The sequence below is a fragment of the Panulirus ornatus genome, chromosome 21, assembly GCF_036320965.1.
Source record: "Panulirus ornatus isolate Po-2019 chromosome 21, ASM3632096v1, whole genome shotgun sequence".
In the NCBI taxonomy this organism is placed as follows: domain Eukaryota; kingdom Metazoa; phylum Arthropoda; class Malacostraca; order Decapoda; family Palinuridae; genus Panulirus; species Panulirus ornatus.
Genome location: NC_092244.1, coordinates 4,835,477 through 4,860,630, shown reverse-complemented (window position 1 = coordinate 4,860,630; position 25,154 = coordinate 4,835,477). Strand labels below are relative to the sequence as shown.

The 25,154-nt window shown below is 40.8% G+C and overlaps 1 protein-coding gene across 3 annotated transcripts; it reads right to left on the bottom strand.

Annotated features, from left to right (window-relative positions):
• Positions 1-919: 919 nt before the first annotated feature.
• Positions 920-25,153, bottom strand: Ddc (aromatic-L-amino-acid decarboxylase). 3 transcript variants are annotated; one of them, XM_071675529.1, is made up of 14 exons: positions 25,000-25,153; positions 22,490-22,579; positions 21,379-21,499; positions 20,093-20,206; positions 19,066-19,185; positions 18,402-18,528; positions 16,523-16,671; positions 15,101-15,212; positions 13,249-13,366; positions 10,594-10,684; positions 9,349-9,450; positions 4,699-4,797; positions 3,937-4,034; positions 920-2,492 (listed from the first exon to the last, which is right to left on the bottom strand). In XM_071675529.1, the coding sequence occupies exons 2-14, from the start codon at positions 22,567-22,569 to the stop codon at positions 2,396-2,398; spliced, it is 1,428 nt and encodes a 475-aa protein (XP_071531630.1). In that variant the 5' UTR covers positions 22,570-22,579; positions 25,000-25,153; the 3' UTR covers positions 920-2,395. The 3 variants fall into 3 exon arrangements, with proteins under 3 accessions (XP_071531630.1, XP_071531629.1, XP_071531631.1); XM_071675528.1 differs by lacking the exon at positions 25,000-25,153 and adding an exon at positions 24,644-24,824; XM_071675530.1 differs by lacking the exon at positions 25,000-25,153 and adding an exon at positions 23,417-23,681.
• Between the last annotated feature and the right edge of the window lies 1 nt (position 25,154).

Genomic DNA, 25,154 nt, shown 5'->3' with positions numbered 1-25,154 from the left:
TAAGTGTGTGGAAGAAGAAAGTTAAGAGTAAATGTGAATAAGAGCAAGGTTATTAGGTACAGTAGGGTTGAGGGTCAAGTCAATTGGGAGGTAAGTTTGAATGGAGAAAAACTGGAGGAAGTGAAGTGTTTTAGATATCTGGGAGTGGATCTGTCAGCGGATGGAACCATGGAAGCGGAAGTGGATCATAGGGTGGGGGAGGGGGCGAAAATTTTGGGAGCCTTGAAAAATGTGTGGAAGTCGAGAACATTATCTCGGAAAGCAAAAATGGGTATGTTTGAAGGAATAGTGGTTCCAACAATGTTGTATGGTTGCGAGGCGTGGGCTATGGATAGAGTTGTGCGCAGGAGGATGGATGTGCTGGAAATGAGATGTTTGAGGACAATGTGTGGTGTGAGGTGGTTTGATCGAGTAAGTAACGTAAGGGTAAGAGAGATGTGTGGAAATAAAAAGAGCGTGGTTGAGAGAGCAGAAGAGGGTGTTTTGAAATGGTTTGGGCACATGGAGAGAATGAGTGAGGAAAGATTGACCAAGAGGATATATGTGTCGGAGGTGGAGGGAACGAGGAGAAGAGGGAGACCAAATTGGAGGTGGAAAGATGGAGTGAAAAAGATTTTGTGTGATCGGGGCCTGAACATGCAGGAGGGTGTAAGGAGGGCAAGGAATAGAGTGAATTGGAGCGATGTGGTATACAGGGGTTGACGTGCTGTCAGTGGAGTGAATCAAGGCATGTGAGGCGTCTGGGGTGGACCATGGAAAGCTGTGTAGGTATGTATACACGTGTGTGGACATGTGTATGTACATGTGTATGGGGGGGGGGGGGTTGGGCCATTTCTTTCGTCTGTTTCCTTGCGCTACCTCGCAGACGCGGGAGACAGCGACAAAGTATAAAAAAAAAAAAAAAAAAAAAAAAAAAATATATAATTGAAAAAATTAAACATGTACATGTATAGAAAAGAAATAACCATTAACAAGTAGATGACGAGTACTTCAAGCCATCAGTGAGTCACATGACATAAGTAAAATGCTGCATTTATATCAAGATAATTTCTGACTATTTCACTGTTTTCTTAGCTTGAAATATGTACATGTATCATTCTTTAAGACATTCAAATTAATTGAGTAAATACTTTTTTATTATAAAGCTTGTAAATGAAGTACTATTACATTGGTAAGGTGAGTGTAGCTTGTGACATTTCTCTGATGCTGAAGTGGTCTCATCACACAGATTGTATTCCTTTCGTACTGGAAAATTTAACAGTGTTAACAGGTCTACGTCTTCACAACCCAGTGGTTCTTGTAATGTAAATATGGGTGCAATAATTCCATATGTAGGCTACAGTAATACATTCAATCCTCTTTTGTCCATTCAATAAAAATTTTTCTTTCAATGCTACCTTAACATGCAACCAACAACTGACTGGCACCAGTATTACCTCCATTTACATTTCTTATTGATCTGTTTGTACAGTCATTGTCACTTTTATGTATAAAGGTAAATCTGGTCTTAAGAGCATTCCATGCCTGTGATGATATGCCTTTCTGAATGGTAATGAGGTTTGTTGTGTTTGACTGCCCTGCATTAAAGAAGATTCTCAGTACTATATTTCTGACGCAAGAAGCAAAATAATATTTTGGAAAGTAAGCTGAGGAACCTGGGACCTATTTATCAACCATTCCAGCACGAGATTCTGAGGTAAAGAGTGTTTATCATGTACTCAACTACCATCCTATCATTTCTGGCAAATTCTAACAAACTGTTCCCCTTTGGCTGTAAAATCAAACAAAACTGTATGTTTAGAGTCTAATGTTTTGCATGGCAACAGGTCCTTCATGCGTTGCCCTCATGACAAGAAACCCACATGGATTATGGCTATGGATGAAAGGACTTTGCAGAAATGCAATGAAAGTGTTGATACAGTACCATCTGCCAATAAAACCAATAAATGTAGCACTGTATTACAGATTCTGATTCACTCAAGAAGCATGGACAGCGCTGTCTGTTTTACAACCAAAGGAAAGCGATATGGTACTCAAGTGATGAGATAAGAAGGCACCTGAAAAGATAACAAGTAGTGTCTATTTCAAAACCTCTTGGTGGGATAGTAGATGAATAGGTTCCTGGTTCTTCACCTGACTTGGACTAAGAGCAGATAATTATTTACCAGGGATGGTCTACAGGAAGGTAACTAGTTCTGTTGAGGTAACAGAGGAACCACTGGTCACTCCAGATGAGATATTCGTAGATGTAGCCAGTTCTTCAGGGGTGGTTGAAAAGTTGGTGACTACGTTCACTGCTAACATTGTTGTAAAAGAGATAACTAAATCTATAGGGAAGGGTTACTGCAAAGAAGAGATATTACAACTAGACCTTCAGGAACAGTTGAGATGGCATCTAATTTTTCTGCAAGACAAGCTCTGTCTGCTTTAGCACTTCCTGCCATGCCACCTGCACATCTTGACTCTCTGTCAGCCGAGAACACACAGCAAACCTGTCAAGATATTTTGGTTTTAATCAGAAAACACATTTGTAATGATTTTCTCACTATCAAAAAAAAGCCCAGATTATGGGAAAGTATGATCTAAAATGTAATATGTGATAAAGCTATTCATAATGATTATTATACTTGATTGCCATTTCCCACATCAGCAAGGTAATGCCAGGAAACAGAGGAAGAAAGATTCACCCACTCACTTTCTTTCTTTCATACTATTCGCCATTTCCCACGTTAGTAAGGTAGTGTTAAGAACAGAGGACTGGGCCTTTGAAGGAAATCCTCACTTGGCCCCCTTCTCTGTTCCTTCTTTCGGAAAATAAAAAATGAGAGGGGAGGATTTCCAGCCTCCCACTCCCTCCCCTTTTAGTTACCTTCTATGACACGCAAGGTAGCGTTAGGAAAAGATAACAAAGGTCACTTTCATTCACAATCAGTCTCTAGCTGTCATGTAATGCACTGAAACCACAGCTTCCTTTCCACATCCAGGCCCTACAAAAGTTTCCATGGTTTACTCCAGACTCTTCACATGCCCTGGTTCAATCCATTGACAGCACATCAACCCTGGTATACCACATCATTCCAATTCACTCTATTCCTTGCACGCCTTTCACCCTCCTGTATGTTTAGGCCCATATTGCTCAAAATCTTTTTCACTCCATTTGTCATTTCCCATGTTAGCAAGGTAGCATTCAAGAACAGATGACAGAGCCTTAGAGAAAAGGCTCCTCACATGGCCCCCTTCTCTGTTCCTTCTTTTGTTCTCTTATTCTCCTCACTATTCACTTTCCAAAATATTTTCTTATTCTCCCTGAAGTTAGCCAAAACTCTCCCACCCCATCTCTCATTAGCCATCTTTTTCATCCCCTGCACCTTTCTCTTGACCTCTTACTGCTTTCTCTAATACACTTCTCAATTACCTGTATCTCTTCCCTATAGATCCTGCCTATATACCTACATTTTCTCTTCACTAGCAACTTAACTTTGTAACCACTCACTATCACTTCTCATGAATTAACCTCACACCATCCACACATCATACATTTCAACAGCACATGTAAAAACTATTTTCTATATACTTTCCTTTCCTTGATCACTCCCTTTGTTTCATTTACTCTCACCTTATATCATTCTTTATTCAATTTCTCTAAGAATCTCTGCAAACAAGCCTAAGTCCTCACTCACTCATGTGCATTATATTAATTATATCAAAGAGTATCATAATGGCAGAGATAACTCTGCATTGCAGTGTCTGAAGGCTCACCTAAGGACCATACAAATATGGGGAATTATGCTAAAAAAGTAACAGCATAAGGAAGTTACCATGAACTGCAAAAGTGTTAAGCTAACTGTGAGGGTGCATCATACATTATGAAATGATTACAGGTTTTGTTTGCTAAAACGAGAAACTGAAAGTGGATTAAGACAATAAGGAGCAGACCTGAGAAAGTAGATGTCATTGATCTTGGAAGGCACCAGGTGGATGACTCCCCCAGCATTCAGTTTCTTGAGCAGTGACTCATTGACTTCATTATCCTTCTGCAAAAGTCATTATTAAGTCAGAAAGTTTGTCATCAAATATTACAGCTGAGGTCCAGATAAACAAAGGTGAATACAGGTCAACACTAGATGAAATGCATCATTAAAATTTACATCTGGCCATCAAAGGTCAACATACATTAATGACATTACATGACAACACAGGTCATACAAACTGATGAATCATTACAGGTAATTACTAATTGTTAGAGGTCTTCACATTTCATTGCAAATAAACTCACATCACAACTAATCATGTATTATCATGGCACTTAATTAACAAAGGTTACTGGAGGTCATCACAAGCCAACATATATGTACAGAGGTGTAGCTAACAGTAACTTTCACATGAAAAAGTGTGGTCAAGATCCCCACAGTGAAAAGAATCTGGTATTGGCAGGTATCTCAGTACAACATACGGACGTCAAAAACATTACCGTAACATGATGCTGCAGTCCCTGGGATACGAATGGTATGGCACTGTGGGATTTTAGCAAATGCCCTTATATAATGCAATGAGGTTTCAGCAGTCACCCAAACATAAAAGAGTAAGGACCTGGCAGTATCTTAGGGTCTTTGCAGTTAACATGCAATGAAACAGTGGCACATACAGTGAGGTTCAGCTATCACCATAGTCAGACACAACAATTACTGAGCAGTTTACCTTGAGACGAAAGCAGACAAGGCCAAGTGTGACTGGCAGAATGATCTCAAAGCGTTGGTCTTCCTTCACATAGCTTTCAAACTGGTGTGCCAGTGCCACCTGCAGTCAAAAGAAGCATTAAAAATCTGACTGAAATTTCTGTTTCATATCTGTTGTAGGCTTCCTTGTAGGATGATATACCACTACATTTCTGGCCCTATTAACTTAGCTTTGATGAGGAAATTAGGAGCAGCTGAAACACTTTTATGTGAAGCAGAACTTGGTACATGTGCAGCAGATTTAAGCATATGTGTAAGGTAATGGGTAATGTGCAATGGATAGACTATCTAATAACTGCTTATACTTTTCTTTCAGTAATGATCTTATTGGCAAACAGCAATATCCAAGATAATGTTTGAAAAAAAGAAAATATGGGTCCAGGTTAAGATCATCAGAAGCCTAATCAATGTACCATTTTTGTGTTTCCATCATCTCAAAGTGTGACATATCATAGAGGAGAGGATTCTAGCCTGATGACCATTAAGACAAAATCTGCTTAATCTTATGTTAACTTAAAAATAATTAACAGTAAAAATATTTTTTTTTTCCCAAAAGAAGGGACAGAGAAAGGGGCCAGGTGAGGATGTTCCCTCAAAGGCCCAGTTCTCTGTTCTTAACGCTACCTCGCTAATGCGGGAAATGGCGAATAGTTTGAAAGAAAAGAAAAGATATATATATATATATATATATATATATATATATATATATATATATATATATATATATATATATTATTTTTTTTTTTATTATACTTTGTCGCTGTCTCCCGCGTTTGCGAGGTAGCGCAAGGAAACAGACGAAAGAAATGGCCCAACCCCCCCCCCCATACACATGTATATACATACGTCCACACACGCAAATATACATACCTACACAGCTTTCCATGGTTTACCCCAGACGCTTCACATGCCCTGCTTCAATCCACTGACAGCAAGTCAACCCCAGTATACCACATCGCTCCAATTCACTCTATTCCTTGCCCTCCTTTCACCCTCCTGCATGCTCAGGCCCCGATCACACAAAATCTTTTTCACTCCATCTTTCCACCTCCAATTTGGTCTCCCTCTTCTCCTCCTTGTTCCCTCCACCTCTGACACATATATCCTCTTGGTCAATCTTTCCTCACTCATCCTCTCCATGTGCCCAAACCACTTCAAAACACCCTCTTCTGCTCTCTCAACCACGCTCTTTTTATTTCCACACATCTCTCTTACCCTTACGTTACTCACTCGATCAAACCACCTCACACCACACATTGTCCTCAAACATCTCATTTCCAGCACATCCATCCTCCTGCGCACAACTCTATCCATAGCCCACGCCTCGCAACCATACAACATTGTTGGAACCACTATTCCTTCAAACATACCCATTTTTGCTTTCCGAGATAATGTTCTCGACTTCCACACATTCTTCAAGGCCCCCAGGATTTTCGCCCCCTCCCCCACCCTATGATCCACTTCCGCTTCCATGGTTCCATCCGCTGCCAGATCCACTCCCAGATATCTAAAACACTTCACTTCCTCCAGTTTTTCTCCATTCAAACTCACCTCCCAATTGACTTGACCCTCAACCCTACTGTACCTAATAACCTTGCTCTTATTCACATTTACTCTTAACTTTCTTCTTCCACACACTTTTCCAAACTCAGTCACCAGCTTCTGCAGTTTCTCACATGAATCAGCCACCAGCGCTGTATCATCAGCGAACAACAACTGACTCACTTCCCAAGCTCTCTCATCCCCAACAGACTTCATACTTGCCCCTCTTTCCAAAACTCTTGCATTTACCTCCCTAACAACCCCATCCATAAACAAATTAAACAACCATGGAGACATCACACACCCCTGCCACAAACCTACATTCACTGAGAACCAATCACTTTCCTCTCTTCCTACACGTACACATGCCTTACATCTTCGATAAAAATAAAAAAAAATTATATGGGAGGGTATTGATTGAGAGGGTGAAGGCATGTACAGAGCATCAGATTGGGGAAGAGCAGTGTGGTTTCAGAGGTGGTAGAGGATGTGTGGATCAGGTGTTTGCTTTGAAGAATGTATGTGAGAAATACTTAGAAAAGCAAATGGATTTGTATGTAGCATTTATGGATCTGGAGAAGGCATATGATAGAGTTGATAGAGATGCTCTGTGGAAGGTATTAAGAATATATGGTGTGGGAGGAAAGTTGTTAGAAGCAGTGAAAAGTTTTTATCGAGGATATATATATTAGGTACAGTAGGGGTGAGGGTCAAGTCAATTGGGAGGTGAGTTTGAATGGAGAAAAACTGGAGGAAGTGAAGTGTTTTAGATATCTGGGAGTGGATCTGTCAGCGGATGGAACCATGGAAGCAGAAGTGGATCATAGGGTGGGGGAGGGGGCGAAAATTTTGGGAGCCTTGAAAAATGTGTGGAAGTCAAGAACATTATCTCGGAAAGCAAAAATGGGTATGTTTGAAGGAATAGTGGTTCCAACAATGTTGTATGGTTGCGAGGCGTGGGCTATGGATAGAGATGTGCGCAGGAGGATGGATGTGCTGGAAATGAGATGTTTGAGGAAAATGTGTGGTGTGAGGTGGTTTGATCGAGTAAGTAACGTAAGGGTAAGAGAGATGTGTGGAAATAAAAAGAGCGTGGTTGAGAGAGCAGAAGAGGGTGTTTTGAAATGGTTTGGGCACATGGAGAGAATGAGTGAGGAAAGATTGACCAAGAGGATATATGTGTCGGAGGTGGAGGGAACGAGGAGAAGAGGGAGACCAAATTGGAGGTGGAAAGATGGAGTGAAAAAGATTTTGTGTGATCGGGGCCTGAACATGCAGGAGGGTGAAAGGAGGGCAAGGAATAGAGTGAATTGGAGCGATGTGGTATACAGGGGTTGACGTGCTGTCAGTGGATTGAATCAAGGCATGTGAAGCGTCTGGGGTAAACCATGGAAAGCTGTGTAGGTATGTATATTTGCGTGTGTGGATGTGTGTATGTACATGTGTATGGGGGGGGGGGTTGGGCCATTTCTTTCGTCTGTTTCCTTGCGCTACCTCGCAAACGCGGGAGACAGCGACAAAGTATAAAAAAAAAAAAAAAAAAAATATATATATATATGTGTGTGTGTGTGTTATCCCTGGGGATAGGGGATTAAGAATACTTCCCACATATTCCCTGCGTGTCGTAGAAGGCGACTAAAAGGGGAGGGAGCGGGGGGCTGGAAATCCTCCCCTCTCGTTTTTTTTTCTAATTTTCCAAAAGAAGGAACAGAGGGGGCCAGGTGAGGATATTCCAAAAAAGGCCCAGTCCTCTGTTCCTAACGCTACCTCGCTAACGTGGGAAATGGCGAATAGTTTAAAAGAAAAAAAAGATATATGTGTGTGTGTGTGTGTGAATGTCTTTGAACAACTAAAGCTGAGTTAGTTTTGACTAAAAAATCCTAGATTTTGCTACTGCAGTAAACTTTCAAGGATTGCAATTGCACTGGAAAAAAGTGCATGTATATATTTTGATACCTGATCATCTTTTCCTGCATTTGTGTGGTTACGCCATGAACAAACAAGGATAGGCTGCATCTGCTCAAATCCATTCTCTACCACTCATTTTGTAATGTACCAAGACCAAAGCCCCCTTTCCACAAACAGGCCCCACAGACTTTCCGTAGCTTACCCCAGACACTTCACATGCCCTGGTTCAGTTCAATGACAGCATGTCGACCTTAGTATACCATAACACTCCAGTTGATTAACCCATACATACCTTTCACCCTCCTGCATGTCAGGCCCTGATTGCTCTAAATCTCTTTTTACTCCATCCTTACATCTCCAATTTGGTCTTCCTTTTTCTCCTTGTTCCCTCCACTTCTAACACATATATCCTCTTTGTCAACCTTTCCTTACTCACTCTTACCATATACATCCCCTACCCGACATAAGTCCAAGTTCCGTACTGACCAACCGGTTAGATCTTGAAATGGACGTAAATCGAATGCATGTCAGCATGGCACATAGAATTTGTATCCCTGTACGGCATTCTTTTATCCTATTCAATTTCTATTATGATTATCTTGTTTTTTATTAACCAGCTTTTTAAATGATTCTGTTGTTTCTTCTTACATTTTATTGAAGATTTGAAGTTCACATCTCATCATCTTTATCTTTTAACTTTTATTTCTTTTCTGGTTTTGTGCTGATGGTCGTAAGTTGCATAGGTCGTAAGCAAGGGATCAGGTATATACATACATACCATACATATACATATATATCCCTGTGGATAGGGTTGAAAGAATACTCCTCACGTATTCCCTGTATGTTGTAGAAGGCAACTAAAAGGGGTGGGAGCAGGAAATCCTCTCCTGTTTTACTTATCCCAAGGACCCCTTCTCCAGGGGTTCCTGCAGTCTCTAGGCTGCAAAATAGTCAGAAGAAGGAAAAGGATGGACTCTTGGAGTAAGAGCTCTCTCACTGAGAATGTCCTCTGATAATAGGACCTTGCCAATGGTAAATTTTCACTTGCAGCATAATCTAAAGCAGGCAGAGTCTAGTGGCACCAGTAGTAATAGTATAATCATCTTATGTCAATGAAATGTCCAAATATGTCTATATTCCAACCAAGTGTAGGAGTACTCACCTGCTTCCTAATGTGTGCCTGTAAACCATGCTTGCCATACATCCTCATCACAAACCACAGCTTGAGAGATCGGAACCGTCGGCCCAAAGGGATCTGCCAGTGCTGTAAGTGAAGTGATGTTCATATATGTTACTGGCTTTGGCAGGGAAGGAAAGTTAACATACAGCAGTGAAATAATGTTGTTATGCAACTGACAAACATGAGCTGTCAAGAAAACAGTGTTAAGTGGTTGCTATTTGGGTCCAGAAACAACTGTGGATTATTGCAACTCAATTACCCAGCTCTGGCCATTTTGTTTCTGTTTGTCTCAAACTCACTGTACCACTGTCAAGAGACAAGACATGCATATACCATAGATGGAAGCCCCAACTTGACTATGCCGCTTGGAGGAAAAGACTAAGATGTACTACAACTGGAAGACTAATTGGCTCTATCATTTTATCAAGGGATTGACTTGGCTACATCACTGGTGGGAGCTGTAAGGTCTTACCATGACTGTAAATCATGCTGCTAGTTTTGGTTACTGCAACTGGACATGGTGATACCTCAGGCAGGCTGACTTGAACAATTACCTTGCAGCAGTGCTTCTACTAACCACCTACCATGTTCAACATGAATAGTTGCTACTGTTAATTCAATAAATCTTTAATCTACATTTGTATATCAAGTCTTCCAAACCTTCAGGTGTGAGTGTAAAGTACCTGGCCCTAATATGTTTATGATGCTGCCCACCATGAAGGCCAGCACCTGGTCGTGACTTGTCTGTTGCACAGCTGACTTTATGGTATGATATCTACCCATGCCATTTCCTTAATGCATTTGAACTGACAATTTGACACTTGGCAGTGACATGCCACTAATGACATGGTAGTGTGGGACATGACTATGGCCTATTGGTTCTGCCTTAGAAGTCTGACATGTGCCCTTCACTTGTTGCCACTGATCAAGTGGTCTGGTAGGTGGTCATGAACTGCCATTACTAAATTCATGGTCTAGGGTCTGGTCATGACCTTGTAGCCTGGCACTGGGCTACGAACTGTTGCTACTTAAACCAGTAATCCCTGAACTGGACACGATCTGTTTTACAAACCTTGTAGCCTGGGACCAGACACACCTGTTGTTACTAACCTGGTAGTCTGGGACATACATAAGAACCTGTTGTTACCTGGTAGTCTGGGAATGGGCAATGACTTGATGGTATATACCTGGTAGTCTTCAATTTGGTCATGAACTGTAGCTACTAACCCGGTAGTCTGGGACCTGGCCTTGCTGGTCATGCTTCAGGTACAGGGGGTCAACATTGAAAGCTTCCACCAAGTCACTGGCATTTGTTATCCTAGGAAGAGATGGTATTGTAAATAATTATTAGCTTTTTAATAAAACAATGACATTGTAATGAAGCAAGATATATAGACCAATCAAACAATGACTGTGATATCTACTATCAAAAGATTTCCAAGTTTCTCTCTTCACAGATTATAATTTGCTTTCCTTTTTTTTCATAGCCACCAACACCTTTCTAAATTCTCAACCTTGTCCAAACCCACCCTTCCAGTGCTACTCACCTCTGTCATGATCTCTTTCAACACACTCCCCAAGTTCCCCCACACCAATTCAACCTCACTGAGCACTCTTCCACTAGTATATCAGGTTTTTATTAAGATTATTGTGGATCTTAAATTTTACATTTTTGTTTCTCAACTTATGATATCAACTTTTTCCCATTGCATATTAAATCACACCTATAGTTCTAGACAACAGAAGAATGACTTTTGTATTACCAATATGAACTGCTAAACCTCCTTGCATGCCTTTCACCCTCCTGCATGTTCAGGCCCCAATCACTCAGAATTTTTTTCACTCCATCTTTCCACCTCCAATTTGGTCTCCCACTTCTCGTTCCCTCCACCTCTGACACATATATCCTCTTTGTCTCTCCCACTTCTCGTTCCCTCCACCTCTGACACATATATCCTCTTTGTCAATCTTTCCTCACTCATTCTCTCCATGTGACCAAACCATTTCAAAACACACTCTTCTGCTCCCTCAACCACACTCTTTTTATTACTTTTCATTTTTATTATTTTATATATATATATATGTAAGGCATGTGTACGTGTAGGAAGAGAGGAAAGTGATTGATTCTCAGTGAATGTAGGTTTGCGGCAGGGGTGTGTGATGTCTCCATGGTTGTTTAATTTGTTTATGGATGGGGTTGTTAGGGAGGTGAATGCAAGAGTTTTGGAAAGAGGGGCAAGTATGAAGTCTGTTGGGGATGAGAGAGCTTGGGAAGTGAGTCAGTTGTTGTTCGCTGATGATACAGCGCTGGTGGCTGATTCATGTGAGAAACTGCAGAAGCTGGTGACTGAGTTTGGTAAAGTGTGTGAAAGAAGAAAGTTAAGAGTAAATGTGAATAAGAGCAAGGTTATTAGGTACAGTAGGGTTGAGGGTCAAGTCAATTGGGAGGTGAGTTTGAATGGAGAAAAACTGGAGGAAGTGAAGTGTTTTAGATATCTGGGAGTGGATCTGGCAGCGGATGGAAGCGGAAGTGGATCATAGGGTGGGGGAGGGGGCGAAAATTCTGGGAGCCTTGAAGAATGTGTGTAAGTCGAGGACATTATCTCGGAAAGCAAAAATGAGTATGTTTGAAGGAATAGTGGTTCCAACAATGTTGTATGGTTGCGAGGCGTGGGCTATGGATAGAGTTGTGCGCAGGAGGATGGATGTGCTGGAAATGAGATGTTTGAGGACAATGTGTGGTTGTGAGGTGGTTTGATCGAGTAAGTAACGTAAGGGTAAGAGAGATGTGTGGAAATAAAAAGAGCGTGGTTGAGAAAGCAGAAGAGGGTGTTTTGAAATGGTTTGGGCACATGGAGAGAATGAGTGAGGAAAGATTGACCAAGAGGATATATGTGTTGGAGGTGGAGGGAATGAGGAGAAGAGGAAGACCAAATTGGAGGTGGAAAGATGGAGTGAAAAAGATTTTGTGTGATCGGGGCCTGAACATGCAGGAGGGTGAAAGGAGGGCAAGGAATAGAGTGAATTGGAGCGATGTGGTATACCGGGGTTGACGTGCTGTCAGTGGATTGAATCGGGGCATGTGAAGCGTCTGGGGTAAACCATGGAAAGCTGTGTAGGTATGTATATTTTGCGTGTGTGGACGTATGTATATACATGTGTATGGGGGTGGGTTGGGCCATTTCTTTCGTCTGTTTCCTTGCGCTACCTCGCAAACGCGGGAGACAGCGACAAAGCAAAAAAAAAATATATATATATATATATATATATATATATATATATATATATATATATATATATATATATATATATATGCACACATGCACACACACAGCATTAATGGTATGGCCTTGACTAGGGCCTCAGCCAGTGTCACCTCAACTAACAAAAAAAAAAGGGGGGGTAAAGACCTGGAGTTTAAGTGTACAAGAGACAGGGTCCCAAGAGTTTAAAACTCTCTCCCTATAAATTACAATTTGGTAATCATATGAGTAATAGGTGGCAGGCAACTCCTGACCAGGGACGTACTACAGACTAGGCATTGGGAAGGATAGCAAAAGTAGTGATTGAAGCCAGTATTATAGAGACAATTCATGTCTTCTTCCTGGCCCAGGCTGCTGTCTTTTTTTTCTGACTTGCATACATGTGGGTTGCTGGCATTCAGTCCACAAACACAAGCTCTTTACATCTTAAAAACAATACTCAACATGTAACTCACATGGCTTTATTCTTAACTCTTAATATTCCTAAGGTAAGTGTTATACACTAGCCCTGCTTAATGGCAAAATCTTGACAGGTAAAGTTCAAGAGGTGATGCCCTTTGATCGTAGAACTATCTCACCATACTGCACAAGTATGTAATTATACACACATCTAACCTACCACATAGCAGAACAGTCAAAGTTGACCAACAGCCACTTGTGAGGGTTGAAGTTAAAACTATGAGCCAGTTCAACACCATCCATTAGGTAGCGAAACTCCTCACACACGAACGCTGACCCTGTGGGTGCACCAAGGTGGAAGGTGAAATGTTGATCATCAGTGTGTGTAGCTGGTCAAAGGTGCATAATACTGTTCATATGAGGTGGAGAGGCAGATCACTGATGGTAAAGCAAATCACAAGAGATATTGGGTACATGAGTAGATCATAAGTCGATAAGAGATCTTAGATGAATTGCAGAGCAAGTCAGTGAGATATCTTGGGTAGATGAGAGGTAAACTATGGGTAGGTGAAAAGTGAATAAAAGGCAGCATCTTTCTGAATTACAAGCTGATAAGTACATGTGTCACTGAATGGGTGGATGAGTCAATGTCATGTAGAAAAAGGTAAATTAAATGGTATAGAAAAAGGTAAATTAAATGGTACAGAAAAGGTTAATTGAAGGCAAGACAGCAATGAATTTAAAAACTGCAGTCAGATTTGATGTACCTTATGAAGTCAAAAAGTTTTGCATAAGCATAGTGAAACAAAAACAGGTATACAATTCTTATTTTCTTTTTTAATATTATCTTTATGGACTTATTGCTCATAATGCCAGTCTTATAAAATCTTCTGACTGCTGGTCAATCCAAGCTTCAGTCATAGTACCTCTGTAATCTACTCCTCTTCTGAAAACCATCAACCAAGAAGGTGGGACTTCAAGATTTGAAATATTTCATTTGGGACCAGGGCTGAGCAGTAAGATAGGTAGCAAAGTTGCTTAAAAGCAAAGACGGAAATAGCATCATGTAAAATATAGGCCTCATTGACCAGTGCATTTTGCCATAGAGCAGTGTGCAATTTTTTAGTCAAACCAGCATAAGTCACCTGTTACTGTTGTTATATGTTTGCTGCATGTGGAAGACATGCAGAGAGCAGAATCTGTTTGGTGTTCTAGGAAATTTGGGCCATTTATCTTGCTGGCCATGGGTTGTGTTCAGAAATTTTGGAAAATAGAGAAGTCCAGTCTCTCCATTGCATGGATATCAGCTTGAACTTAAAACCTTATGCTCAATCCAGGTCTTATTCCCTGTAACTGAAGGAAAAAGAAAGTTGGCTAAATTTCTCCATATCACTCAAAAAGCAAGTGACATGGTCCAACCCTCCGTAGTTGATGTTATAAGTCAAGATATGTGGGTATCTGTCTTATTGAGCACTTTACCATACCCAAATGCTCATGGATGACGACCATAATACTTCTACATGAAAATATACCATTAATGCTATTTCATCAACTTTCAAGCACCAATCTGCCATAATCAAGTTCTTGACTTAGGTCATAGTTGTCTCAACAGCAGCATCTGAAGGCTGTACTGACAGGAGCCCATTTTGATTCTCTTGGAACACTTGAACTCCACCCATCATGTTCCCATGTCATATGAAAAGACACCATCACCTTCCACAAGCATCATAAGTAAATGGATTATTCATCTCACAAACACTTAAAGGATAAGAACTTTCTGGCACTTTTTCTAAAATTTGTCAAATAATTTTATGTGCAAATGTAAAGACTCAATCTAAAACAGAACATACTTCACATTAGTGAAAACTGCCATAAGTAGCATCTAAAATTTCACCTTCGTGAAACAAATATCAGAACACTTGCACACTATTCTATATTGCCTGCCAAAATTTTTGTAATTAGTTAATTACAAGTACACAAGGCAGCCATATATGAAGTACCCAAACATGGCATTCTCATGACATAACCAGCCATCCATGACTTGAGATAATACCAGGGTATGCTCAACTCACCAGCATAGGCAGCGTCGACATGGAGCCACAGGTCAAACTCCTGTGTCACCTGTCCAATCTCCCGTAGGTTGTCAAAGGAACAGGCAGGTGTAGCACCTACCGTGCCCACCACCTGAAGAAATGATAACTGCTGATGGTGGTGACCATACTTGTGATGGCAATGGTAACAATACTTGTGATGGCAGTGGTGACATTATGGCCAACTACATTAATGGTGATGGTAACAATACAGGCAATGGTAGCAATACTGGTGATGGTTGTAATGATAACAGTGATTATGGGCCAAGTGAGGATTTTTCCCTCTAAGGCTCAGTCCTCTGTCCTTAACGCTACCTCACTAACGCTGTAAATGGCAAATGTGTATGAAAAAAATCAATCATCATTATTATTATTACTATCATTATTAATATTGTTATAATCATTATCATTATTATCCTAATCATCAATATTTTTTTATTATTATTTTACCCCTAAGTATAGGGAAGAAAGAATACTGCCCAAGTATTCCCCGTACATCTTAGAAGATGACTACGAGGGGCAGGAGTGGGTGGCTGGAAATCCTCTCTCTATCTACTTTTAAAAAGAAGGAAAAGAGCAAGAAGCCAAGTCAAGAAGTTTTCATCTAAGGCTCAGTCATCTGGCTTTGATGCTTCCTCGTTCACATGGGAGCTGGTGAGCATGAATAAAAAAAAAAATTATTGACTGTGCCTTAGTGGTGAAGTGGTTGGCAATTATAACCTCTAATCCACTGACCTAAACTCAATTCTAGGAGCTAGCAGACAGCACAAAGTTAAGCTAGCTGTTCAGTCTGTAGACAAATATGGGATGAAGTAAAACATCAGAGCTGATACAGGTCTAAGAAGACAACAGCTTGTAACTCAGCCTGAGATTCTCCATGAGTGTCTATGTCTGGAAACATAACCCTTACCATCATTACTAATTAGAAAACATCATCACATTAGAACTGCTTCTCAGAAAAAGAAACTACCATCCCCACACTCACAAACACAGTGATGTAAGCACATTCAAATTAATATGCTAACTTTACTCATGCAAAATGGGTTGTCACGGCTTCTTTCACTGCTCCTGCAACTGTATTATTGTTGACAGGAGAAACAATAAGGCATTTGTCAGGTTCAAATACAAAACGTGTTTATGATATAATTCCTCTTGCAACAGCTTAATTACTCACATGAGAGACAGACAACTTACAATAATTATGTTAAACCTCTTACACATCACAGAACCTCTTTTCCTCACAAATCATTATCTGTAACTCACACAAATCCTCAGTGTTCAAGAAACACTAACCCTACTCACAAAGAAGGTAACATGGTCATCTTTAACAAATTATCATCAGTGTTTCCCAGACAACTCCCTTTCTCGTAAATCTCAGGTCCGTGAGATATGGCCACTACTCACAAAGATAGGTATGAGTCCCTGCTCTTTGTCCTGAAGGATGGCTTGGCGTAGTGAGTCACCTCGCAAGGAAAACTGCTTGTCTGTTTTGATCAGTCGCATCTTCACCCCTGCCAACAACCCAGCCCGCTCAACCGACGAGTGTGCCTGGTCTGTATGGGTACAAACTTGGAATCAGGGGGGACTGAGAGAGAGAGAGAGGGAGAGTAACATCCTGAGATATACTTTTCCTTGCGATTTCATACATCTACTTTGAAATAATGAATTATAGTTTTTTCCTTAAAGTTATGTAAGTAGAAGAAAATACTTTGTTGTGCATTTTTGAATCTATGACACTTGTTATATGAACACAGAAAAAACAATGAAACAAAATAAATTTTCCTGGTAAATGAGGCAAAATCTTGTCACAGATATTTGTAAATACTCTCTCTTTCTTTGGTGCTATAAATTCAGTCTTAACATAAATCCCACAACTAGGTGCTTATAATGTGAATTTAGTATGCATGATTTCCTTAAATATGACAAATGTGACAAAAAATAAGTATTTATCTTCTTACATAATATGCAAACAAAAGTCAAAATCTTGGCATCTGAGGCAGATATTGATGAAAAAAATGAGTACGAGGGAGACAATGAATGTGAGGAAACACAGGAGGAACATGAAATTTAAGATGAATCATATGAATTGAAATGTGTGTGAAAATGAGGAGAAAGCAAAAGAATGTGTTCTGCCGTGTAAAAGGCAGTAGCAATCAAGAAAAAAGCGAGTTCTGACATCCAGAAGTATGCAAATATTCTGACAAATACTGGAAAAGTAAATGGGGAGAAAATACAAACAAAAGCATCCTCTAGGAAACTTAGGATTACATGAAGGTATCTGAATTAAAAAAAATGCAAAATAAAGAATATTAGTAAATGGAGAGGACCCACTGATTATAGTAGAAAATGATAGAATTAGTGAAAACAGAGTAGAATGAGTGACAATCAGATACAATGGAAACAATGAATTGATTAGTCAACACAACTTAGAGCACAGTCTATAAGACACTGGGAGTAGAGCTGTAAACCAAAACTACTTTCTATAAGATATATATAACTAGACAGTGGATGTGAGCAAATTGGGTTGTCTTTTGTGTGTCCCTGGCTTTACCTTGCTCACACGAGAAATGCAAAACAAGTAAAAATATATTAATGGAATTGGCAAGGAGCTCTGAGGAATGAAACTTTGTTGCCTAAAATTATAATGAAGTATGACCATATAAATAGTCATAAAGAAAGACAGACATGAAAACCAAGAAAGATAATACACATGAATATATAAAGCTTAATTAATCAAAACTCCAGACTTAAAACTAACTATTCTAATGAATTCACTAAGGATAATATAATCCTTAGTATCTTGAAAGAAACATGCATAAATGAGAAAATTCAGAAGAAAGCACATTTAGAGCAATACGAAAATTACGAAGACAGAATTAAAACTAAACAAGGTGGATGGCAGTCTATGTACAAAAACAGACTTGAAGGACAGCATATACCAAAACTAAAAGCTCACATTTGGGAAGAAAGAGAGTGATTAAAGCTATAAGTATACCTGGGAATACATTAGAAAGACATCCAACAAAGACATGCAAATACCTTGTTAGAATGATGGAGGACACTTTACTGTTTTAACCAATGATATAATGATATTATCTCCAGTAAGGACCAAAACCTTCACAAGAAAACTGAATGGATGGCTGATGAAGACACTAGATCAACCTTAACCTGACAATTATGGTCAATGAGTGGCTGAAGTAGATAACAGCATTATTAATCAAGCAAGTTACACAGTGAGAGATGTTTTAGCCCTAAATCAAGCAAAATCTTACTGTCTACCCACCTGAGGTATATGCAACAAGTTTGGATGGGGTAGCAGGGTCAAGATTGGGTGTCTTCTCCTTCAGCAGCCTAAGAGCCTTGGCCCGTGCTGATAGCAGTGCCACCAATGTTGCCTCACTCGCTGTACCCTGTGGCACCACCAAAAAATATCACTCTAAACCTCCTTTATATCCACACAGTTAATGTACTTCTTTAACATCTACGTTCTAGGAAGATTTCTATTAAACTAGTTTTTCCATCAAACAAATATATATCTTTCTGTTGATATGGGAGGTAAAAAACTTTAGAATTGTAAATCAAAATGCCATGTGCTGCCCCTTGAAGTATAGTGGTAAAGTTGATCCTAACAGAAACAGAAAAAAGGAAAGAGGGGTTCTTTTTCTCAGGTAGATGTTAAGGACTGGAAGATACAAAGTATGATGCTCAGTAAAGTTATATAACAAACTGAAAATTCCATACTCCAAACTACTGACAAAATGCTTGTTATTCACCTCTTACAGTAAATAAACTGGTGTGATTTTTCAATATCTTGCTTATCTGCATTACACTAGTAGAACATATCTCATATATATATAACACCAATATGGCAAAGGTTCACCTATATAACACCACCACCCTTGGCTCCAAAATGACAGGAACAGTATAGCTCTTCTGCAGCAACTCACCTGTATAACACCACCACCTTTGCCCCCAGAAGCTGCCAGAAACTGTGGGGGTAATCCTAACAGTTGACCTAACCAGTCCATCATTACTACTTCCAGTTCGGTACAGGCCGGTGATGCAATCTGTGGGCCAGAGACAGACACCGGTAACCCTGAGTCATGCTGAAATCCTGGCCTGCTCTCATCTACAACACACTACTTTCAGTACACAACATGGTGGATTGAAGATTTGAGAAAGATAGTGGAGGGGAAGAACTTGGAAGATGCTACATCTACCAGTAAAGAATGGAGAACAAAGCCTGCAAAATGTAAAGCCTTAAAAACACAACTTGTTATACATCAGTAAAAGGAAAGCAAGAGGAGCTTAAATATAAGGGAATCTGAATTCAAAAGAGAATAACATGCTTTTCTGGAAGGAGGCAAATAAGAGGAGAAAAGAGGCATGTGTAAGGAGAAAGAATGCTAATGAATTACGAGATGTAGAGAATGTGAGAGAAATGATTGGATCTGATGAAGAAAGCACCATGTTTCTTCATACAGCAGGAACCGAGTTAAAGGGAAATGAATAATTATTACAAAGGGGGAAATTAGATGAACAATAAAGATCTTGAACATGGAAAAGTTGACAGTATGGATAGAGTGGTTAAATGGGAAGACGAAGAGTGGAGATGAAACCGATGTAGAGCATATCAAGAAGCATGGATGGAAGCATAGATAGCAATTAGGTGCCGGCTTTCTGGACTATGGCATTGATTGTTTCAGTTTATAAAGGAAAAGGTACTGAAACTTGGGAATAAGTTTTATGAGCATACTTGGCATGGTGAATGGCTGAACAGTGACTACACATGTTTACAAAGATTAGAGAACCCCTTGTTGGTTAGGAACATGGTAAATTAGGAAAGGGAAAAGGGCATGAAGGCCAGATTTTTATACTTAAACAAACAGTGGAGAAAATTTGGCATAAAAGTTATATACAGTAATTATGGATTTAGCAGGACCTCCATGAGATGCCAGAGGGGTGAAGTCTTACCCAAGTGAAGCCAACGCAGCCTATGGCATCGCTGAGCATGTCTGCCAAGATGGCAGGAAAACTGTTACCCGTCGGGAAGTAAGCATGGAAGTGTGGGGAATGCCAGTGGGTCACCTGAGAAGAAAGACAGATGGGTGGTTAGGATGGAAACCTCAAGCTGGTTGAGGATCATATAATTCCAGGTCAAATAAAAGTTGTCTGTCATAAAGAAATTGCTAGCATAAATGGCAGAATTTACAGCAAAATATACATATCTTGATATACTTTAACAATCAGCTCCTCCTCCACAGTTCCTTCATGTGCGTTCCATTTCCATACATTAAACATTTTTTCTCAGATCTCTATACTGTGCACTGCAAGGTCAATGACACTTTACAACTTCCTTCTGGAGTAACAAACATTAAATAGTCAGACTGACCATTCAAGAAAATACTCTGTAACTAACTAATCATCACCTACATTGATTCGGATAATGTATATATTTTCCAATATAGTGGCAATAACTGTCATATTTCATGCTACATAATCGTACGCAGTCACACCTACTCAAGTACATAGTAGTGCCAACCCATCTCCACGCTTAACAATACACCAGCATCAACCTTACACATACACCTTCCAGTATGTCTTAACCACTCACTGTCCTGAGTTTCTTTTTATTGTACCTCCACGTCAAAAATGATTTTCTAAATCTTATTTCTCTCAACTGACCATCCTTTAAAATAACACAATTTCCAGGCTATGGTAACCTACCAAAAATTTATTTGACTTTGGATCATTTCTCACCTCTTCCAACGAACTCCAGGTTCAGATTGTCTCGACAATAAACTAAAGCTTCCGTCCCTATTTCCTTTCCTGTGTATCATAAAGCTTCTTCTTTTGCTCTGTTGTATCTTTTTAGTTGTGCATCCTTGCAAGTCACATTTCCTTTAACCCATATGTTTTCCCCTCTAACTTATTGTCAGCTCATACGCCGATAAAACTACGTTCATATGGGTATTCCCTCTCTTCTCAATTTTTATGAATAGAAGTTTCTCATCTTTCCATTTTCATTTAACCTATAGCTTCCCAAATGTATAGACTACTAGCATCTAACACCTAGGAACATATTAACTAGATTTATAAACTTTCATAGGGATACCCAATCTTTCGAAGTGCTGACAAAATCAGCTCCAAGATGTGTATCTCACTGTTTTCATACCTACTTCCCTTGGATCATTACCTTTAGAAGGACAGCAACAACAACTAAAAGCAATCGTAAAATTAACAGCAGCACCACCACATACTCCAGGCATGATAACCCTCTCGATGTCGGCCATGATGTCACTCCACTCATCTGGGGTGTCGGGTGCACAAGATGGTAGCAGAGTACGCAAGTATCCGGGTTCGACTTCTGGCAGCACCCTCCTGAGATAAGACAATTATCTCAGTACAGGCTTCAACAGTGAGGGATATAAGATATAGACACCTAATATGCAATACAGAATGTCATATAGAGTATGCAATTTCCCTAATTATGACGGCTCTCAATGAGATGCACACGCTTTTTTCACCTATCACACAAACCTTTCATACACTCACCTTTCCCACATCCACCAACACTCGTCTTAAAACATTCTTGTTAATCTTTCAGTGTATTGTCTTACTCTCTCAAGCACACAATGTACCATACAGAAGATCTGGAAAATAGAAGCAGGACCTTCAAGCTAGAATCCGGTATGGAGTTGCTCATTTCAGTTTACCTTCGAGATGTGATGAGCCAACGCTGCTTTGCTCGTCACTGGCATTGGCCAGCTCATTCTGCCATACATCTGCAGCAAGCCTGTGCCACCCATTGCCAACACCAGCTGCCCTTCACTTGCTGGTGTGTTCTCTCTGTGCAAGCTTTGCTGCCGTACTTCAGTCGATGCTCTCTTGAGGTCACTTACCCCAGCATTGGCTGAGGCGAGCTGTGCCACCAACATTCTCATGACAACTCCATGGTGCTGAACCTGTTTCAGTCTTCAATATGCATTGTATCAATCTCGCCAGTGACTACTTGCAATGCTCTTTCTTCTGTCAACTTGGTTACGCCAGGAACTGTCCACCGACAGCTTTATTTCCAGCAACCAACAACAACCATTTACCTTACATTATGCTAAATATTTGAAACATATCAGTGGTGAGTCTGCAGTCAGCACTTTTGCTGGAGTTCCATGGCTTCAAAAGGTAGTTGGAAGTACTGGGATTTCGTGATTTAGGCTCGAGTATGCCCATTTGTGGTTGGGATCTCCTTAAAGCCATGCCAACTTTCTTCGTCACTGATCACAGTACAATTGGCTGATGAAGGGAAAGTAAAGTCCTCAGACCTGTTCTAGATTTTCATACAAAGAACAATAGGGACAATAGAGAACATACCTGTCCCTGATGGTGTTAAAGTACTTGATAATGTAGTCCGTCATCTGGCTGGATGCAGCCCGGAACTCCTCAACGTCCATCTTGGTTAATCTGTCAAAGGGAAAATAAAATCATTATCGTGATCTACATTCGGTTATTAAATGTAACTCTTACCAAGAGAAATATCATTGAATCTTCTATTATTTAATACATAAAGAATTGTAACATTAATACAAGTAAAGGTCTCTGCAAACTGAGTAGTTTTTCCGTAGGTAAAGTTTGTAAACAGTTCCCTTTCCTGTCTCCATCGTAAAATTTTACGGCAGGCATGATGCTGGACCCAAACACCACCAACCGGAAACATTTGTTTACCAATGGTGCCTTTTTTTTTTCATTATGTCGGCGGCTCCAGTTACGGACAAAAGTCATCATCAACACCAGGCCATAATTGAAATACAGAGAGAATTAGGAAGCTGAAAAAGAAAGGACACGGGAAACTTAGCTTCATTTCTTCCTTGTATATCAACTGACTGTTCTACTATCTTCTGCCTTATTCTTGTATCTCCCCTGACGATGTGATCATTGTACGAAAGTGCGCTTGGCAACTTGTTTCATTTTCCTTGTGGATGTCAGCAAATCCTAGATCACGCGTAGCACTGTGAAATATTGCAATATATATATATATATATATATATATATATATATATATATATATATATATATATATATATATATATATATATGTGTGTGTGTGTGTGTGTGTGTGTGTGTGCTATTCGCCATTTCCCGCGTTAGCGAGGTAGCGTTAAGAACAGAGGCCTGGGCCTTTGAGGGAATATCCTCACCTGGCCCCCTTCTCTGTTCCTTCTTTAGGAAAATAAAAAACAACAACATGTCTAGTGTGTTGATGGTAACCCCTTGCCTTACAGGTACTCCCGAGATACACACCACTGGGTCAAATCTCCTTGTAGGGTACTTGTAGATAGTTAGGTAGTTAAGGTATTCAGTGGAGAGAGTTGGGGGGGAAGTCTGCGGCAGGTAATTGCTCTCCAGACACTTGGCACAGTGGGGGCGGAGAAGACTTAAGTATCTGATGCGTTATTTTTGCTGGGCGAGAAGTGAGCCAGGTGTCTCTGCCGATCATATCTAACGCAACTGGGTCGAGTGAGTGATTAGATATGAGACGTGGGAGTATGTAGTGCCACGGACGTCTGGGCTGATTCTGTCCTGTTATACCTTAAGTGAATGACAGATTGCAGAACCTCAGAAATTTGAAGCTAGATTGAACAGAACCTGGAGAGAGTTATATATATATATATATATATATATATATATATATATATATATATATATATATATATATATATATATATATATATATATATCGGGGTGAGTGAACTTCAGTATTTATCACATTCCCGTATAACAAAGTTCAGGACGTATCAAATACATATTCGCTGGGGAGTATTAGGTTAACATTTATGACGTGTCAATGGGCTTTATCTCTGACCCCTGACCTGACCAGGTAATGGCCTGAGAGAAGAGACAAATCAGCTCACCAAGTTAGGTCGTCAGAACCTAGCGTGACCGAAGCACCAGTGGTGACGACCGACTCAAAGTCGCGCGTGCTGACTCCTTGAGCACGACGGAACGACCCTTAGGCATAAGGGCCCAGGCCTTTCACTTGACCCTTAAGGTCCGTCGGATCAAAGACCAGGCCATCATACCCAAGGGTCGTACCGTCGAGCTCAAGGATCGTCATACTGTCATATTAAAAATATGTGATTACTGTGCCTCCCAGGGCCTATGTTATGGCGCGGACAAGACCTTACTCGGCCCTGAGCTCAGGATCGATAGCTGGTATGATCCTAGAGGGGCGCTGCTCCACAGACGGCGCGGCCCTACCTGACGGCCGCCGACGGGGACCACCACGAGCTATACTAACCAGTGAACAGTTGCGTTCCAGGTGGGAGACAATTCATCTAATCTGGCCACTAACGAATTACATTTAGGGATGCACGGACGATCAACACATACGTGAGATTTGGGTCGGATCCCTACGGACAGGGGGCGACAGTAGTCTGTCCGAGAAGACACACGGGTAACACACAGGGGCGCCTCAACCCCTTCTATCAGTGGCAATGTGACCTCGTATGACCGTCGACGGTGACCTACCTGGCTATTTGCTTGAGCTGGCGGACACACCACATCAAACTGACTGGTCTGTTGTGGTGCGGTGTTGGCAAGGGCCTCCCCTGGTGTGGGTAACAGTACTACCATGGCACGTCGTGATGTTCGGGGAGAGAGAGAGAGAGAGAGAGAGAGAGAGAGAGAGAGAGAGAGAGAGAGAGAGAGAGAGAGAGAGAGAGAGAGAGAGAGAGAGAGAGAGAGAGAGGCTGTAGCAGCTGGGGAAGGCGCGGGGGGGGGGGGGGGGACTAGTGCAACAGATTACAAGGCTACTGTGCAACAGGCAGCCCTTCGCTCTGGCCACTTTCCCCTCAGTTACGAAGCAGAAGGAGCAACCACGTCACCTGTTGTGTGCGGCGGAAGCAGCGTCGTCTGTGTGTGTCCTGGAGTGTATGGTGAAGGAGGAGAAGGAGTGAGTCGTGAGGGGATGGACGCGAGCACACGTGTCCGTGTAGGTGGCCGCCTAGACCAACACTGAGCCTGCAGGCTGGAACACCGC